Source organism: Centropristis striata, chromosome 2 (assembly GCF_030273125.1).
Source record: "Centropristis striata isolate RG_2023a ecotype Rhode Island chromosome 2, C.striata_1.0, whole genome shotgun sequence".
NCBI lineage: Eukaryota > Metazoa > Chordata > Actinopteri > Perciformes > Serranidae > Centropristis > Centropristis striata.
Genome location: NC_081518.1, coordinates 6715371 through 6732173, shown reverse-complemented (window position 1 = coordinate 6732173; position 16803 = coordinate 6715371). Strand labels below are relative to the sequence as shown.

General features: G+C 39.8%; 1 protein-coding gene across 1 annotated transcript in view; it reads left to right on the top strand.

Annotated features, from left to right (window-relative positions):
* The first annotated feature begins 2101 nt into the window (after positions 1-2101).
* The window catches only part of igdcc3 (immunoglobulin superfamily, DCC subclass, member 3), a 74881-nt gene continuing 60179 nt past the window's right edge, over positions 2102-16803 (top strand). Inside the window, exons 1-2 of the mRNA XM_059357038.1 lie at positions 2102-2315; positions 8931-9236. Coding sequence (XP_059213021.1) covers positions 2249-2315; positions 8931-9236 — 373 coding nt within the window. The 5' untranslated portion in view covers positions 2102-2248. The remainder of the gene's footprint in view (positions 2316-8930; positions 9237-16803) is intronic.

Sequence of the window (16803 nt, the reverse complement as noted above, 5' to 3'; positions counted from 1 at the left end):
ATCAAAGTGACTCCGCATAAACAAATTTAAATTCCAATTTTGAACGTTGACGTCAGTTGACGACCGAACGTTGTTTTGTTTCAGTTTGGGTTCTGCGGGTTGTTATGACAACGCAAACGTAATTTTGTCGTTTTGTAACGTCCTTTACTAAAAGTTAAAAAGGATAACGTTAAGATTGTTGATGTGTTTTTTTTCTTTTGTCCTAAACTTACAAGTCAATTTAAGTGTGTTGTCAATCTGGCTGCAGTTTTCCATCTGTGGTTGCATGATATCATACAGACTCATTAGTAGTAGGAAAGAAACATTTATGATATGGTAGATTTATGTTAACGTTAATTTATCTAAATTACTTTACAAGAAAACAGGTGATATGGGTGATTTAGTTTTTCCTTTTTTTTTTTTAAAGACCTGAAGTACACGTATAGTCCACTAGATGGAGCTCGAGTCCAGCGGAACAGACACGTCTTTGTTGTAATTGAGTGTTATCATAACAGGTTCACTTACACTCAACCATTGACTTTTAATTAAAACACCAGTACATAATCCCATATTACTGGTGTTATTGTTTTAAATGGTAACAGAAATATCACCATGTCACTTCGCGGTTTTCATACTATACTGTGTATATCCTTTGTCATTATACGTATATATTTAACGTTATATACATTTTTAATGTATAGTACCATGCAACAATGGACAATGTATATAATATCTGCAATGCAAAATAATCTCAAGATAGACCTTTTGTGCCATATTAATAATAACGTTCAATAGCAGCCATTTAAGTATTTTATTTATATAATATGTATATTTATGCATGTATATGATTTATTATTTTTATCTCGTTTTTATATCTTTGTCACTTCTGTGTTCAAGCTGCTGTGACAACTAAATTTACCCTGCGGGATAAATAAAGTCTTATCCTATTTAGACATTTGAAGACATTACCTGGAACAGATGGGCATTTGTCAGTATTGTCTTATAGACTTAACTTAACGTTATCTAATAATACTAATACTGCTACTAATAATGCTAATAATCATCATGAATCGATCATGAAAATATGTATCACCATATATTTATATTCAGTATTATTCTTATTTAGTAAGTGGGAGTGTCAAGTTGTTAATCTGTCATGTGTGATGCTACACTGTTCGCTACAGAAGAGGAGCCCATAAAGGATGTTATGTTAGTTAAATATTTATTACCTCATACAGTACAATATGGGCTAGTTATTGTGTTTTGTTTTGTTTTTGTTGAGATCAAAATGACATATTTCGTTCACTAGGGGGAGATCGAGTACAGCTAAATACGCGCTGCTTTGTTCCAACTGAGTGCTGTGGGGTCCTTCTTGTTTATTTATCATATCAGTTTCACGTGTCGAACCATAAAAACAAAACACATCCATATCACACAATTTTATTATGTCGTTTTATTGTCCTTGTGAAACGGAGCCTGTTTGTCATTGCTGTTGCCGTCGTTTTTTTTTAAAATCCACTAAATGTTTCATGTGTTCAGTATGGACAAAGTGATTTATGGTTGTTTTTGTTATGTGCTTATGATGAGATATGATCTATATGTGCAACCAATGGCAGAAGAAAACTGTCTATAAAGCCTGTTAATGTATCCAGAATATTGTTAAAAACATTATAAGTAACCTGTTATTACATCATAGTTTTGTTGTTTGGGTCACTAATGAATATCGCATTGTATGCAAAAGTATAATTGGGAGTATTACTATAATTAGTTGAATTGAAATGACCAGCTTATATGTGTAGAAGAAGTGCTTTAGCTGCTTTATTGACATGCAGAAGTCATGCAGTTTCTGCAGGTTTGTCATGCGTTTGGAGCGAGGCAGTCAGCAGTCGGCTCTTTTGTTCAGAGAGCAGATTCAGCGTGTGTATGTGTGTGAGAGAGAGAGAGAGAGAGAGGGAGAGAGAGAGAGAGGGAGGTAGAGGGAGAGGCTGTCTTTGGGATACAGCAGAGTGAGTGAGTGAGGAGGAGAGAGAGAAAGAGAGAGAGGTGGGGAGAGAGAGAGAGCGGGATGCTGACAGATTCCTGATAGATGGCTAAAATGGCGAAAGCGTGTTCGACCCCAGCGAGCCACCAAACTGTAGCAGTGTAGGTCGGAACATGTAGTAGCTGAAGCTGGATATCTCTGTGTGTGCTTTTTTCTTTTTTACCCCCGCGTCGATTCACCTCACGTTGTCTTCTGCAAGTGCTGGAATATTTTCTATAAGTGTTTTAAATGGCATCCACAAGGCGCCGCCGCCTTGTTCCGTGCTTTTTGGGAATACTCCTAAATGCTTTAATCGGTAAGTGGCTCTCTTTCTCTCTTTCTTATTACCGGAGTGCACAGTGCTGCAGGGTGTGAAAGCTTTGTGCAGGATAACCGCTGTTTAGTGTGCATGCTGCAGCGTTAAAGTGCACGCTGACCAGTAACCCTGAACTTGGCCCCTCTCCGGTGTCCGTTAGTATTTCGGCTGTAAATGCCAATGTGAGGACTGGTACTGGAGCCGTGTGCACTGTGGAATTTGTACCTGCAGGTTACTGAGTTACACGCGGATACTTTGTAGTATATTTAACTTTAAATCGTGGTGTGCATTCTGCAGAAGTTGAAATGTTGTAGCAGGCTGTTGGTGTTGTGTATCCATCACTTCATGTGCGCAAGATAATCAAATGTAAATGGCTTATGATCACCATAACAGCAAACGTTAGTCAGCAGAAGAGTTTCTTGATTGGTTTTATTTTGATGGGAACACAATTAGCAATGCTGTGTGCAATATGTGCATTGAAAAAAGTCACATTTTGTGCATAAAATACTTCTTCTCCATGTGAGTGCCTTTTAATCAAGTGTCCCAGTAATATCAGGACTGCAGAATAAGAGACACTTTCTCCAATGTTATTGTAAATCACATGGTCTCTGTATTAGAAATTCAGCACATGTCGTATGAAACTTCATGAATATAAAGCTTGTTTTTATATACTTACTTTCAATTGGAATCTGTTTAAAATATCCTACTGTTTAACTCTTCAAGCTAACTTTAAAAAGTGACTTACTTTCTAAAGTTTCATTTCATATCAGGGGACTTTTTAAGTAGATGGAGTGTTTGGCTGGTGAGTCCTCCCAGCACACCGCCCCGTGGCTGAGTGAAATGACAGTGGTTATTGCTCTGAGGATAGATTAAAAGGCTGTGGTTATTGCCTGCTGGGGAGAATATTTGTACAGATTAAATGTCAAGACTGTCCCTCTCGTCCTTTTCAAATTTTCTTTTTTTTTGCCCCTTTGTCCGCCGTGATAGACAGTTTCTCTCTCTATGTGAGGCCCCTTAATTCAAAGGCAGGAGAGAGTATTGAGTATTTGCAAAGCATACCACACAGGGACCCACAAAGGCCCCGACTGGAATCATAAAGGCCAGTACACAGTGGTTCATAACATGTTCAGTCAGAGGACTGGGAACAAAAACTTCAGAAACACAGCTCTGTGATGGATGTATTTCCAATCTACTCATTAAAGAAATGAAGCTCTTTTTTCGAGTCTGCGTCAGAGATTAGATTCAGTCAAGATTAAGGCACTTTTTATGGCATTTTAAGCAGAGTGGATAAGCAGTTTAAGAACAATATCTACATTACATCTCTTATAGCCCGACGAGCTGAAACTCTGAGGCGAAATGCAGTAGATCATTCGGAAGATCTCATGATATGAAAATTTGAGTTTATCAAAGGACAAGTGTCTGCTTTGAATGGGCTGCTTGAGTTGGCTTGTATCTTTCAATCTGTAGAAAAAAAGGACTATCATTATTAAATCAAAGCATAGAAGAGGACAAAACTGGGAACTTTCCCTTCATCAAACACATTTAATTGAATACTACTTTATTACTTTTAGAAATAGGATGTTATAGACAGATAAAGCAGGTGAAAACTTCTGTGAGAGAAGATTTCAGCACATTGAGGGATGAATTGTGCAACAGCTGCCCTACATCTACTATCATGCCAACACATGGACTATTTCTCAGCATTTCTGTGTTGCATTTGACTATTGTAACCTATATAACCAGCGTTTCTGTGTAGTCCTCACTGAGCTGCTGTTATTATAACAAGAGAACAGCAGAATACTTAAAACTACATGCTCGTGAGTATTAAGGTAGCTAGAAATGAAGCATATTGATGAATAATTTATCAAGCAGAAGCCTATAGATGGGGATGCAAGTATCAGTGCTGCATGGTCTCCCCCCTGGAAATAGAATAAATATTGCTTTTTATCCAGACACTATAGGCTTTATAAAGGGGAAATCAAGCTGTTCTGTTGATGCTCTTTTTAGTAGTTCATTCATACCACGAGCGCTCTGCTGTTTCATCCATGCACACACTGTATACTTGATATAAATGCAAATTTGTCATTTCTGCTGTGCCTGCTGGAACACACTCACCCCATGTGGTATATGGACTAAGTGGCGTGCATCATTTTCTTCAAAGTAGAAATGCTGCTTCAGCTTTTATTCATCTGCATTTCAGTGAAATTAATGAAGGATACATCCACAAAACATTAATCTACTATTCAAACTGACCTAAATTGATGCTACAGCAGTCTCTCATAGAAAATTCAACAGGTTACTTAGAAATTCTGTATTTATTGTTATGGTGAATAAAAGTGAGCTGCAACAGATGGATGCTGAGAGAATAAGGACAGAAAGCAAGTTATTAAGCTATTAAACCTACTCTAAATATATAACTGAACTATTATTTTATGTAATTTCTAAGTTACTAGTGCTAAATTGAATCAGTTGCAAAATATTTTTACACAGAGACATCATAAATGGTTCTCACATAGTCTTGGAAGTTTGGAAAATGCTTAATTTGAACCATTTTAGGCTAGAAATATGCCTGAATTTAAATGTACTCAGGTAAAATTCTTGATTTTCAACCTAATCTCGGTTCCCATCTACACAATCACCCATGTAATTATTCATTCATATCAAAACATACAATACAAAACATCAGTTACTTTTTAAACAGACCCAAACTGATGCTGCAGCAGCCTCCCATAGCAAAATCAACAGGTTATTTAGAAATACTGTATCTTGCATTTATTGTTATGGTGACTAAATGTGAGCAGCAACAGATGGATGCTGAGAGAATAAGGACAGAAAGCAAGTTATTTAGCAATTAAAATGACTCTAAATCTATAATTCATGTATCATTTATAAAATACTGGTATTAATTTAATCAATTGCATAATAGAAATTTCATAGATGGTGTCATACAGACACAAACAGTCTTGTATGCTTCATTTTAACTGTTTTCAAGGTTAGAAATATGCTTCAATTATACTCCTTAAATGCTTGATTTTCAATATAACTTGGTGTTTTCATGCACACACTCATCCATGTAATTATTAATTAAATAACCATGTTCAAACATAGAATGAATGTTCATATTGTAACAGCTCATAAAAAAGTTCCATTAAACTTGAAATTGATTGCTGTGAGTATAAATTACTTCTGTAGATTGTATTTTTTTGCAGTTGCACGAAAGTAAGAAAAATAAGATGTGATAGAGGCTTCAAGAGTCTGGAAATGTAGGTTCAGGTACCTTAAAAGTGCTTGAAAGGTGCTTGAGTTGCACTCTATGATATGATGTCAGCCAGTTGTAATGCTATCTTTGAGAAGCCTGTGCGTCCTAGGCTTACTGAGCTCCATCAGTGCTGCTGGTATCTGCTAACTACATCTGTCTGTCAGTAGCTGCTGTGTGATCCCAACTTTACTGTTGCAGCAGTAAACCTTAGTGCCAGCCAGCCACACTTATCTGTCAATAGTAAGCCAGAGCGTGAGCCACACTTAGCCAACACTTGTCTCTGGTCTCACCCGGTAATCCGACATGCTAGTGTCTCTTTCCTCGGCATTAGGATTTGTGTGTGTGTGCCTGTCTCCTTATCTAACCATGAAAATCCACGCCTGTATAGATCCATGTCTGTGAACATGTGTTTCTGTGGCTCGACGGTGTTCTTGCCATCAGTTTCCACAGCTGTGCTCCTCTCTCCGCTCACTGCTCAGCATTCACACATTCATTATTTCAACCAACACAAAGTGCAAAAAAAAAAAAAAAATCCCTTTTTTTTTATAATTTGTCCTTTTATTCTCCCTCATTTCCCTGGCTCTGCCACATGATTCGGCATTGTCTACAAAATGATTTTCTCTAACCTTTTTCACACTGATGTTTGTAACCTTCTACCCACCCGGAGCTCAGAATTGCATTAGCCAGTCACTCTGGCAACATGCTTTATTCATTAGGAAAGCCAAGGCCCAAGAACTTTCACATTGTTCCAGCTAATGGAAGAAAGTGATTAATTGAAGCCACGGGGAAAGATATACAACATCAATAAAGATGTTTAATCAACTCTGAATCGATGCCATTAAAACACATCGAACACTGGATTGTTATTATCCTGTTTGCTGCAATGCATTGAACATCTGACAGCTTTAAAAGCTAAAAATACAATATAGCACAGTGCGATCTGATCCTCACACTTGTCCTGAAGCATTTTGCTCACTATATAATGCTAAATGTATCCATGTTTTGATCAAAGCATGAAGTGTGACTGACTGCATGTGTGGCTGCAGGCCCTATGTATTCTATTTTTCTCTCCGCTGGCTGCTTCCCATGTGCAAACATGTGATCTTTGTTGGACCAAAGGAGTCGGATCTCTGCGGCCAGCATCATTTTGGAGAGCAGCAGCCCAGGCAGGGGGATCACCGCCTGCCAGCTAAGGGTTAAATATTTCTCCCCCACCACCACCACCACCACCCCCTTGTTTTTCACAAGTGATAGCACTGATGTCTCTCTGGTCCCATGGCCATTTACTTTCCGTGCTTGTTGAGTGAAAAAGAGGGGGGAGGAGGGGTGGGGGGGTCACATAAAAAAAGGAAACGGAGCAAGAAGAGAGGAAGAGGAAATGTTTCTTTGCATTATAGCCCATATGTGATCTTCATGGAAGAGTGTGTCAATGAATTCCTTGTCTGCACCTAAGGGGAAGTACTTCTCGGCAGGAATTTGAGGGATGAAGCCGGAGGTTCTCTGTTTTGACCCTTGTGCTTTGCCCCCCCTCCGCTGCCCTCCTCTAGCCCCCCTCCCACCAGATTCCAGGGCCTGGGGCAGAGACTGGTAGTGCTTAGTCCATCAGCAGCTGAAACATGATACCAAGAGAGCCCGCTAAGCTCCTCTTTTATAGTACCAAGTCAGGTCAGGCTGTTTACATCCTTTATTTATTGTTCTCCCACTCTCCCCTCTTTACCCTCAGAAACCACAAATACAAAAAATCACTTCTTCTCATGTCATTATAAAGTAGAAAACACCACTTCTAATAATCACATATCACATTGTGGTGAAAAAGAATACAGTTTTCACAGTGACAAAGTTGCTGCCACTGGTTACTTGTATAGCACATACAAGGCCATACATGTTGTATGTGTGTTTTTATAGTACAAGAGTACACATGCTCATATGGTGCATTCGATCCTATGAATTCCCTTGTGACTGTAGCCTGGAGCAAGCTCCGTCAAGGCTTTTTATTTGTGAGTTGCATAAGGACCTGTGAGCTGCTATCAGTGATATGACATACACCTCGTTCTTCGTGTCTGTTTGGATGTGAGAGTTGATATGAAAATAATTATTTCCAGCCACAACTGTTGCAGTCCCTATTGATCCCGCATAGTAATAAGAAGGTATAGAAAATGAATAAATGGAAGAGGAAATATAGCTTCAGTGTATAGGTTCATGGTCAACAGCTTATTTGTAAATCTTAGCTCGGTGTCAATTGATGACCTTTTTCTGGAGCTTCAATGGAGTTTGACATTCGAGCAAACTCAACCTGCTAAGGAAAACTATATCTTCATTTCTACTGCCTATTCCATAATCCATCTAGTTAGACTCATATTTAGTATTTTCAGTTTTATAAGATGAATTCAATATTTCCCAGCACAAGTTGCCATTGTAACCAAGCTTGAATATGTTGAATTTGCTTTATGGAACCGAATCAACTGTAAATGAGGCAAACTAAACTGTGTAAACACACTTCACAGATGGGGCTCCATGTAGATTTATAGATTTAGTATTTCACTGCAGATAGTAATTGTGACTCTTTGTTTGTCACAGTGATGGTGCGTGACATTGCCTCTATAACGCAACACAACGACAGAGTAACTTTAGCACCTAATCAATTGAACATGCCATGCTCTTGCAGATTGCCACTGTGGTCACTCTTGATGGTAGCTTGGCTAAAAAGTGGCAGATTTGTGAAAGAGACAGGACACCGTGTCCACCAAGTGACTATTCTCTGACCATATGTGTGCAGTTTTTTTTAACTGGCTTGCTTGGAGCTTGGAGGAGATATCAAAGGAAGTATCCACAAGTTTGGTAGATAGATAAAAAGAGGGATTGGAGTCCAGTTGAGTCTCATCATGCAGTGGAAAAGAGGCATATGATATGATAAAGACCACAGGTTAAAAATGTTTTGTGAAACTACTGTTTAGAACAGGGGTCTAAACAAAAAAAAGTCACAAAATGACCAAAAAAAGACACAAAATGACAGAAAAGTCACAAAATGACCAAAAAAGACACAAAATGACAGAAAAAAACTAAATTATGTAAAAAAGACACAAAATTACTAAAAAAGACACAAAATTATTACAAAAAGACACACAATTACCAAAAAAGACACAAAATTTCCCAAAAAAGTAATTAAAGGGACCTTCCACACATAACACGGTAAAGTGCCATTCATATAAAACTCTTTTTTTAAACTTTCATATCAAGGTGGGGGCCACAAAATATCGTCACGAGGGCTGCAATTGGACGGCGGGCCAAGAGTTTGAGACCCATGATTTAGAAGAATGAGCTTTCACACTAAACTGTAAATACTCTTGTCTCCTCAGGTGTGATGTGCGAAGCAGAGCTCTCCTTCACGCTGGAGCCCAGTGACATCATCGCTGTACAGGAGCAGCCCCTCATGCTCCACTGCCAGGTGGTCGGCATCCCCCCAATTACGACACAGTGGAGGCGCAACGGCCTGCTTTTAACTCAGGATCAGCATCACACCACCTTCATCAACGGCTCGCTCCTGGTCGCTCACTTCCAGAAGACCAAATCTGACGGCTCGTCTGACGAGGGCGACTACGAGTGCATGGCCGAGAATTCCTTCGGGCTCGTGGTGAGCCGCAAGGCCCGTATCCAGGCAGCCAGTAAGTCTGATTTTGTCTTATTTTGATGCACAAGTAAAGGCTTTATATTCTTACAGGGGCATGAAATGGTAATAAAGGTAATATTTTAAATGAATTCCACTTTTATATCTGTCCAGTCAATATACACCTGGTTAGCTTAGCTTAGCATAAAGAGTCAGAGTCACAGAAACATATTAATAGGTGAGAATTAAAGATTAAAGATTCCTGGAAGGAAGACATAAAAGTCATTTAAGGAAATATCTCAGCTGTGTGTTTTGAACCTGTCTGTGTTACAATTCTGCTACAATGTCATTTAGCAGAAGCTTTTATCCAAAGCGACAAACATTTGAGAGTTAACCCATTTAAGCCGGGAAGCATTTCCACATTTCTACCATTAAAACCGGGGCTGCTGTTGCGTTATTCTACCATTAAAGCGGGGAAAGCGGATACGTCGTTTTGTAGTATTTGTAGTTTTTTCCACCTATTTTCGGTCTCTTGGCCAATGAAATGCATCAGAATACATGTGGGAGTGTCGCAATGCAACATGGGACTTTTCCAGAACTTTGAAATCAAAGGAAGACGACTATAGCGGAGGGAGCTCAGATATAACAGCTATAAGCGCTTAAATACTTTTTGAATTGCATTTCTATCTGCTACAGAGGCTGAAAAATCTATTATTTAGTAGAAGTGTTGACACTTCTGTTGAATTTCCAGAAAAACGTCAGGTTTTAGCGGGTTATTTTAAAATCGTTATTTTAAAAGGTTTTACAGGCATTTTTTCCAGGCGTTTTAGGTCTAAATGGGTTAATACAACACAAGCAAAGATAAAGTCAAGAAACAACACAAGTAAGTGCCATGGGTTAACTTTGAGTCCATTAGGACGTAAGTGCCTTTAGGTTGAGCGAGAGGTCAGTGCGAACAGTTTGTTTTATTTTATTTATCGTTCTCATCTGTGTAGATCAAGTGTGAAGGTGTTCAGTAAAGAGCTATAGTCTAGTGGTCTTTAGTCTCTTCTTATAGATTGATAGGGACTCAGCGGATTGGCACTACAGACAAGAAGAGTCTAGTTTGAGACGTAGAGCCGAGTTCAGATATGCAGGAGCTGTGCCCAGTGTGTTAGTTGTCTCATCTTTAAATTCTGTCTTCATTATCTTAACCCATAAGAACCCATGGTGACACCCGTGTAACAAACACTTTAAATCTTCTAGAATCTCCCATATTCAGCTTTATGCTTCACATTGACTCATTAAATCCCTAAGTGACACATACTCAACACCCTGGTGTGGTGGTCATGTGACTGTGACAAGAAGTGACTTCTCCAAAATGTGAAAAAGTAGCTGATTTAAAAAAACATATTTTTTGTTACGAGGCTAAGTTTAAACCCATTTAACAATTCTAATCCGTTAATAGAGTGTCCTGTATTGTATTTAACTTGTTCTGACCATATTTCCTGAACAAATTAAAGTCACAATTGTGATATATGTTATGGAGATGCAAACAAAAAGGCAAATGGGTTATTTGTTTTAAAAAATCTGGAAAATTATTTATTGTTAAACAGCACTATTAATGTCACAATTTTGATATATGTTGTGGAGATGCAAAAGAAAAAGGCAAATTTGTGTCTCTGTAAGTAGAAAATGTGTCTAGTTTTTTTTAAATTTTAAAATAAGAATGTCACATCACAGATCTTTGACATTTAGGGGTAGATTTTTTTTTAAAACATCATAAATGTGTTCTATGTGGTCCACTTGGTCTGTGATATATCCCCAATAATTTTCTTTAAGGATAACTGGGTCTGGGTTCTTATGGGTTAAGATACCAACTCAGTAGTTTTTGTCCTGTAATTGCAGCCACTTACTTAAATTTGATGAAGTTGTGATCTGTGAATGTAAACAGTTTAATTGAAATATCATAAGTAATCACTTTTCAGTCCAGTCCCAGTCACCGGGGTTATTGCTATGCTGTAAATGTACTTAATCTCCCCGGCTCTGGAGTCATTTGAATATTTTAATATCATTCTTTGAGTGTAATGAACTTTCTGATGCTCATCTACAGTGCTGCTTAGAAATTCAAGCTTTTGAGTTTAGCATTAACAAGCTTTCCCGCTGAGAGTCTCCGAGCTGCTTTGTGAGAGCGCAATAAGCTCTGAGCGACCCAGCGGCCCACTCACTGATGGAGGCATCAAGATAAATCTTCTCTGGCTTGACCACCAAATCTCTCATTTGAAGTCGCTATAATTCAACATTAAGTTGTCAGCGTTGTTGCCTTGCTTCATTTGCTGCATTTTCATCATATCAGAGTCAATCTGACTCTTTGTACTCTCTCCTCTCTGTTCCCTCACGCACATACAGCGGGTGTCTCAACTCACTTTAAATCAAAGGCATCAAGGAAGAGCGCACATTCCTCTGTGGACACGCTGAGATGATGCAGCAGCAGCTTTAGTGGTACTGTACCGCTGCACACTGTGTTGAGTTAAGACTTTTTGAAGGCTCTGTTATATATACTCTGTAAAACGGAGATGGACAAAGGCTCGCAGAAGCCTGTTGATTCCCGGGCTGTGTGTAGACAGCACACTGCTGTGCTGTTGTGGCCAATACAGCTTTTCCACTCAGCGGGACGGGGAGGTTAGCACGGATGCCTCGCTGGCCGAAGGGAAAAGTCACTCCAGCTCAGTGGCTGGCGCTGTCAAACACATGCAACCTTTTAAGGCCTCCCCAAAGGTTCTTTCTTCTCAAAGGTCAGATTGTCGCCGCTATTTTATCACTTTTTATTAGGAAATTCTGCATCAGGAGATCTGTAGGGCGCTTTTTATTCCACAGAATTGCTTTGCATAGTTGTAAGAAAGCAAGAGGAAAGTGAAAATCCATTTATCTACTAAATAAGCTGCAGCTAAAACAGTAGAAATATCCTGATGAGTGTAGTATTTATGGCTTCAATATCTGGCAGCATTCACATGTTTTGGCTAGGGTTGTCACGGTACTAAGATTTTCAACTCGATACTGGTACTCAGGAAAATATTCGATACTCGATACCATTTTCGATTCCACAAGGATAAAAACAAAGACTCCAAAATTTAACAGAAATATTTTTAACAACAAGAAAAATGCAACATGTAAAAATTAACAGAACCACACGTTAAATATTGATAATAAAAAACAGTTGTGCAAAAAGAAACTGCAACTATGATAACAAGCTTCAGGTCTGAGGTAGTGCAAAAAAATAAATAAATACAATAAACAATAACAATTAGAACAATATTTTGTATGCTGTGCACAATATTAGGCAAGCTTGATAAGTCCACTTTTCTCTGCTTCATTCTGGGACTTCAAGAGAGAAAATAACACTTTTCATCGATACTTTTGAAAATGAGTATCGTATCCGGATACAACGTTTTAGTATCGATACATTTTTGAGTATCGATACTTTTGACAACCCTAGTTTTTTTGGCTCATCTTTTCTTGAGATGTTCACTGTCAATGTTTGAATCAGAGCAGAGATTTTGATTGCCAGATAGAACATTATGTGCTTGAGGTGCAATTTTAAGTATGTGAACACTCAGAAATGGATCAATACGGAATATTCAACGATTCGGCCGAGAGAGGAGGACACTTCTTCCTCCTCCGCTGAGTTGGACGGCATAGCTCTGCTAGTCACCATTATTAGCTGAAGTCTATGGCACTTATGGCTGCATAAATAAACGTAGCAGCTAGCAGACTTTTCCTGCGCTCATAACTGAATCCTGACAGAACACCATGGGCTGAATTTAAGCCTACATGCATGTTTTTTCAGCCTCACATTGCTGAAGCAGAGCAGCTCGTATTGATAGCGAGAGCAACAAGTTAGCAAACTGCTGAGGCGTCTGCTGAGTGTACATTTCTCGCTGCTCTGCACCCTGTGTGTGTGTGTGTGCAAAGCTCTGCACTTGGTGAAATACAGAGAGGAAAGGACAGGAGAGGACAGCAAAATGCAGACGTGCACACGCGTCTCTCTGTTTAATTAAAAGCATTCATTTTTAAGAATTAGCTTACAGTCTTTTCCTAGAATTGCAACCCGAAACGAATATCCAAATAGTCGAATATTTGGGTCCAGCTCTTCTAGTATGCATCTTCAGTTAGCTTATTAATGTGATTCTCCAGCACTGTGAGGAAACTGATGCATATTTCAGTGGGAATATAGTAATTTAAGTATGTGGTGCTCTGAAGTTTGAATTTTAATTTCATGACTGCACTGATATCTCTTCACTCAGCCAACAACAAATCCTGCAACACTTTCCAACACGAACCGCTTATTATTAATAATCACGGATCATTTTACGGCGTTGTAATGTAACGTGAAATTGTGCCTCGCAAATGAATCTCTGAATGTCATATTCAGCTAATTTTATGACTTTTTATGCATTCAAGGGCTTTAATAGTGCATGAGCATTAAAAATGAAGAATTATGCAAGTGTGGAGCAATCCTCCGTCACTCATCTGTTTCTGAGAAGCCGTGATGTGAATACAGATGTGCATGAAGCTGACCTGCAGCACGCCGCAGACTTACTGGCTCAAGTTCAGAATGGGAGTGGAAATATTCTGTTTTGCCAAGGGGGGTTGGTATTGATCGGGACGGGACTGAAGGATTACCGAAAGTCCCATTCTGCCCTCTGACCTCCTGGGTTGTACTGAGCAGTCTTTGAAGATGAGGTGTTGAATGAGTGGAGGCTCTGCTCTTATAGTCTGTCTCTACTTAATGGAGTCTCACTTCTATCAAGGAAACAAGAAGAAAATAATCCTCCAGAGGCCCTTCAAAGGGACAAAAGATAAGAACTTCTGATTGTCCCTGTGTTACCCTTCATTACTCACTAATACCTGCTATATTTTGGAAGATTTGCCATAAAACAGTAATGTTGCTATGTTGCTTTCATTGTTTTGCAGTGTATGAGGAGTGCCTCTATTCTTTAAGAAGTAATAATATCGAGGCTTTCATTGCGTCATTAGTTGTGGTAGTTGACTTGCTGTCTAACCTGGGGATCTTTTGTGTCACATAAAGCAAAATCACCTATTTCCATTGTTCATTAGTCGGCATAATGGCTTTTCTACCTGCATTGTTTCGGTCTTAGAATTCTCTATAAGTGATTTCTGTGCTGTACATCCAGAAAAATGGCGATCGTCCTTCATTGCCGGGCTTCTGTGGCTCCTCAGCCTCCAGGTTCCTGCACTACAGAAGTGTTCCCCTGTTGATCAAGCCTCAATTTGTCAGACTATTATGTTTTAGGTCTTTAATATAAGGTCTAAAGGGGTCTTAATCTTTGAGATGAAGTATATTCTGCAGGGATCTCTACAATCGATGTTCTATTTCATCCATTCCTGGCCCACCAGATCTCTGCACCGGGCATAAATAATTTAGAATAAAGAATGTTTCCATTTTGTTTATGAAGAGAAATGGGCCAAAACAAGTAAATGCTCTCCTCACAAAGATCCCTGACTAGTGTTTGTGTCTTTTTCTGTTCCAAGTGTTTCTTAATGTTGGTGCTCTCTTTGTGTTTTTGAGGTAATTTGCTGTCTTATAGTCCCTCTCACAACAGAGCTCTGACTTGTACCACTGAGATGCAATGGGTGGTGTGATTACTGAAGACTCTTTATAGCCCTCCCAGTGGATAAAGCTTCCATCTTACACTCCACACTACCTCCCTCCATAAATTTCACTTTTTATTTGCTTGACAACCATTTGTGTGAGCTCACTGTCGGGGGCTGGTATAGGACGGACGCCCCGTCGGCCCTCTAAATCGGCGGCCGGTCCAGGAAACTCTTTTTTTTTTTCGCCTAAATGTTATCTCTTTGATGGTGGGTTTCTCTCTCCGTCTCTCTCTCTTTCCTTAGTTTCTCTAGGACCTCCTCATTAGCTTACGTTCAGGAAGCTTTTCATCATTTGGATGAATGACAAGCCTGGTACAGTGGGCCTGGCCAGGGCTCCGGCCCCTCCCCCACAGCTCACCCGCGTCACCAGGCAACACACCACAAAAGCCCCCCTGTTACAAAATAGCTTTTAGGATCAATTGAAATGACTTGCTTTTGTCTGTTTGCCTGGAATTAATTGGAAAGAGTTGAAGCTTTGTTAGGAAATAATTTATTTTTCTCCCCCAGTCCCATTCATTTGTGGAGACTGCAATTGACCTCAGGGACCATTCGAAAAGATTTGCAAACACAATATGAAGTGTGCTGAGAAAAGGCAAAGTCAGTGCAAACATGAGAGTAGTGAAAACACCAACGGTAAAAAAGAAAAGCAATAAATGTAAGTACAATAACTGGGTATTATAGGTGCTATTTATTTTACTGACTCCTCCAGTACAGCTAGAGAGCCCTCGGCTGCTAGGTGATCATTTCCACCTTGTTTAATTCTGAAATGGTCATGGTAAATTTAACTGCCTTAATAATGGTGGGCTCCTGAATGAGACTTTAATAAAAAAAGAGGAACCCATGTGGCTGTAAAGGATGAAATAGGAGAAGACACAGGATGCTTGTAAAAGTGTCTCAGCTCGTACCCACGCCTCTCACTCGTGTGAATTTAACCCCTTTCAGGGGTGTAAATGTAAATAAATGTGACGTCAACCAGGCAGAGTGCGATGAGACGAGCTGCGTGTGGAGCTGTGGCAGAAGATGAGAAGTTGCAACATGTTACATTTAAAGGCAGCGTGGATAGATTGCCACTATAGCAACTCAGACACCAGTTAGAGAGAGTGATTTATGGGCAGCTCCTGTTAGTTTATGTGAGAGTGTTTGTGCGTGTGCATGTGTTTGGAGGGTCGACGGTGGCTCTCCATCACCCTCCGACCTCCCTGTCCCCACCCCTTTCATGGCCTCCTGCCTCGGTGAATGCTGAAGCGCCATCCCTACATCTCCTTGTAGCTCCCTTTGTCTGCCAAACCCCGCCCTCCATCCTTCCCCCCCCTCTTTCGTTCTCCTGCTCTTCCCTGCTCGCTTGCCACGCTGCAAGTCATCTCTCTGTCAAATAAATTAGCCAACTAAATGCCATTTACGCTTGTTTTGGCATTTAAACAAGAACCCTCTTAGTGTATTCTTTTAATCAGTGCAAAATCTGGATTAGTTCATGCAGGAGATGTGCTGCATTTTGAGCATTAGTGACTCCATCTATCGCAATTTTTGTCAATAAATGCCTAAAAGAGCAAATACAGGAGAGTCATCGTTGTATTTCTCTCGCTGACATCATTCCTCTCATTGATATTCCCGTAGTGAAAACATCACATGGTAGTAAAAGTGCATACAGAGCTGGCCTTTGACTGCCCCGTTCCTTCCTTTGGGCAGGTATGTGAGCTGATGTTAAACCAGAGTGTTCCCTCCTGCTGTGTGGTCAGCGCCCCTCCATCTGTCTGCCAGTGTGTCAGAACGATCGAGGAAGAAAGGGCTTTTTTTTTTTCTCTCTCAGGTTTTTTTTCCCGTACTGATGAGGCGGGCTGATGAGACGAGATGAGCTCTCCGACCTCCGCTGTGTAATTACACTAGAACCCGGTTTATTACTGTACACCTGCAGACTAAATACTCAGATCTCATTGCCTGATTACACACGCTCCTCATTGAGTTCATTCACA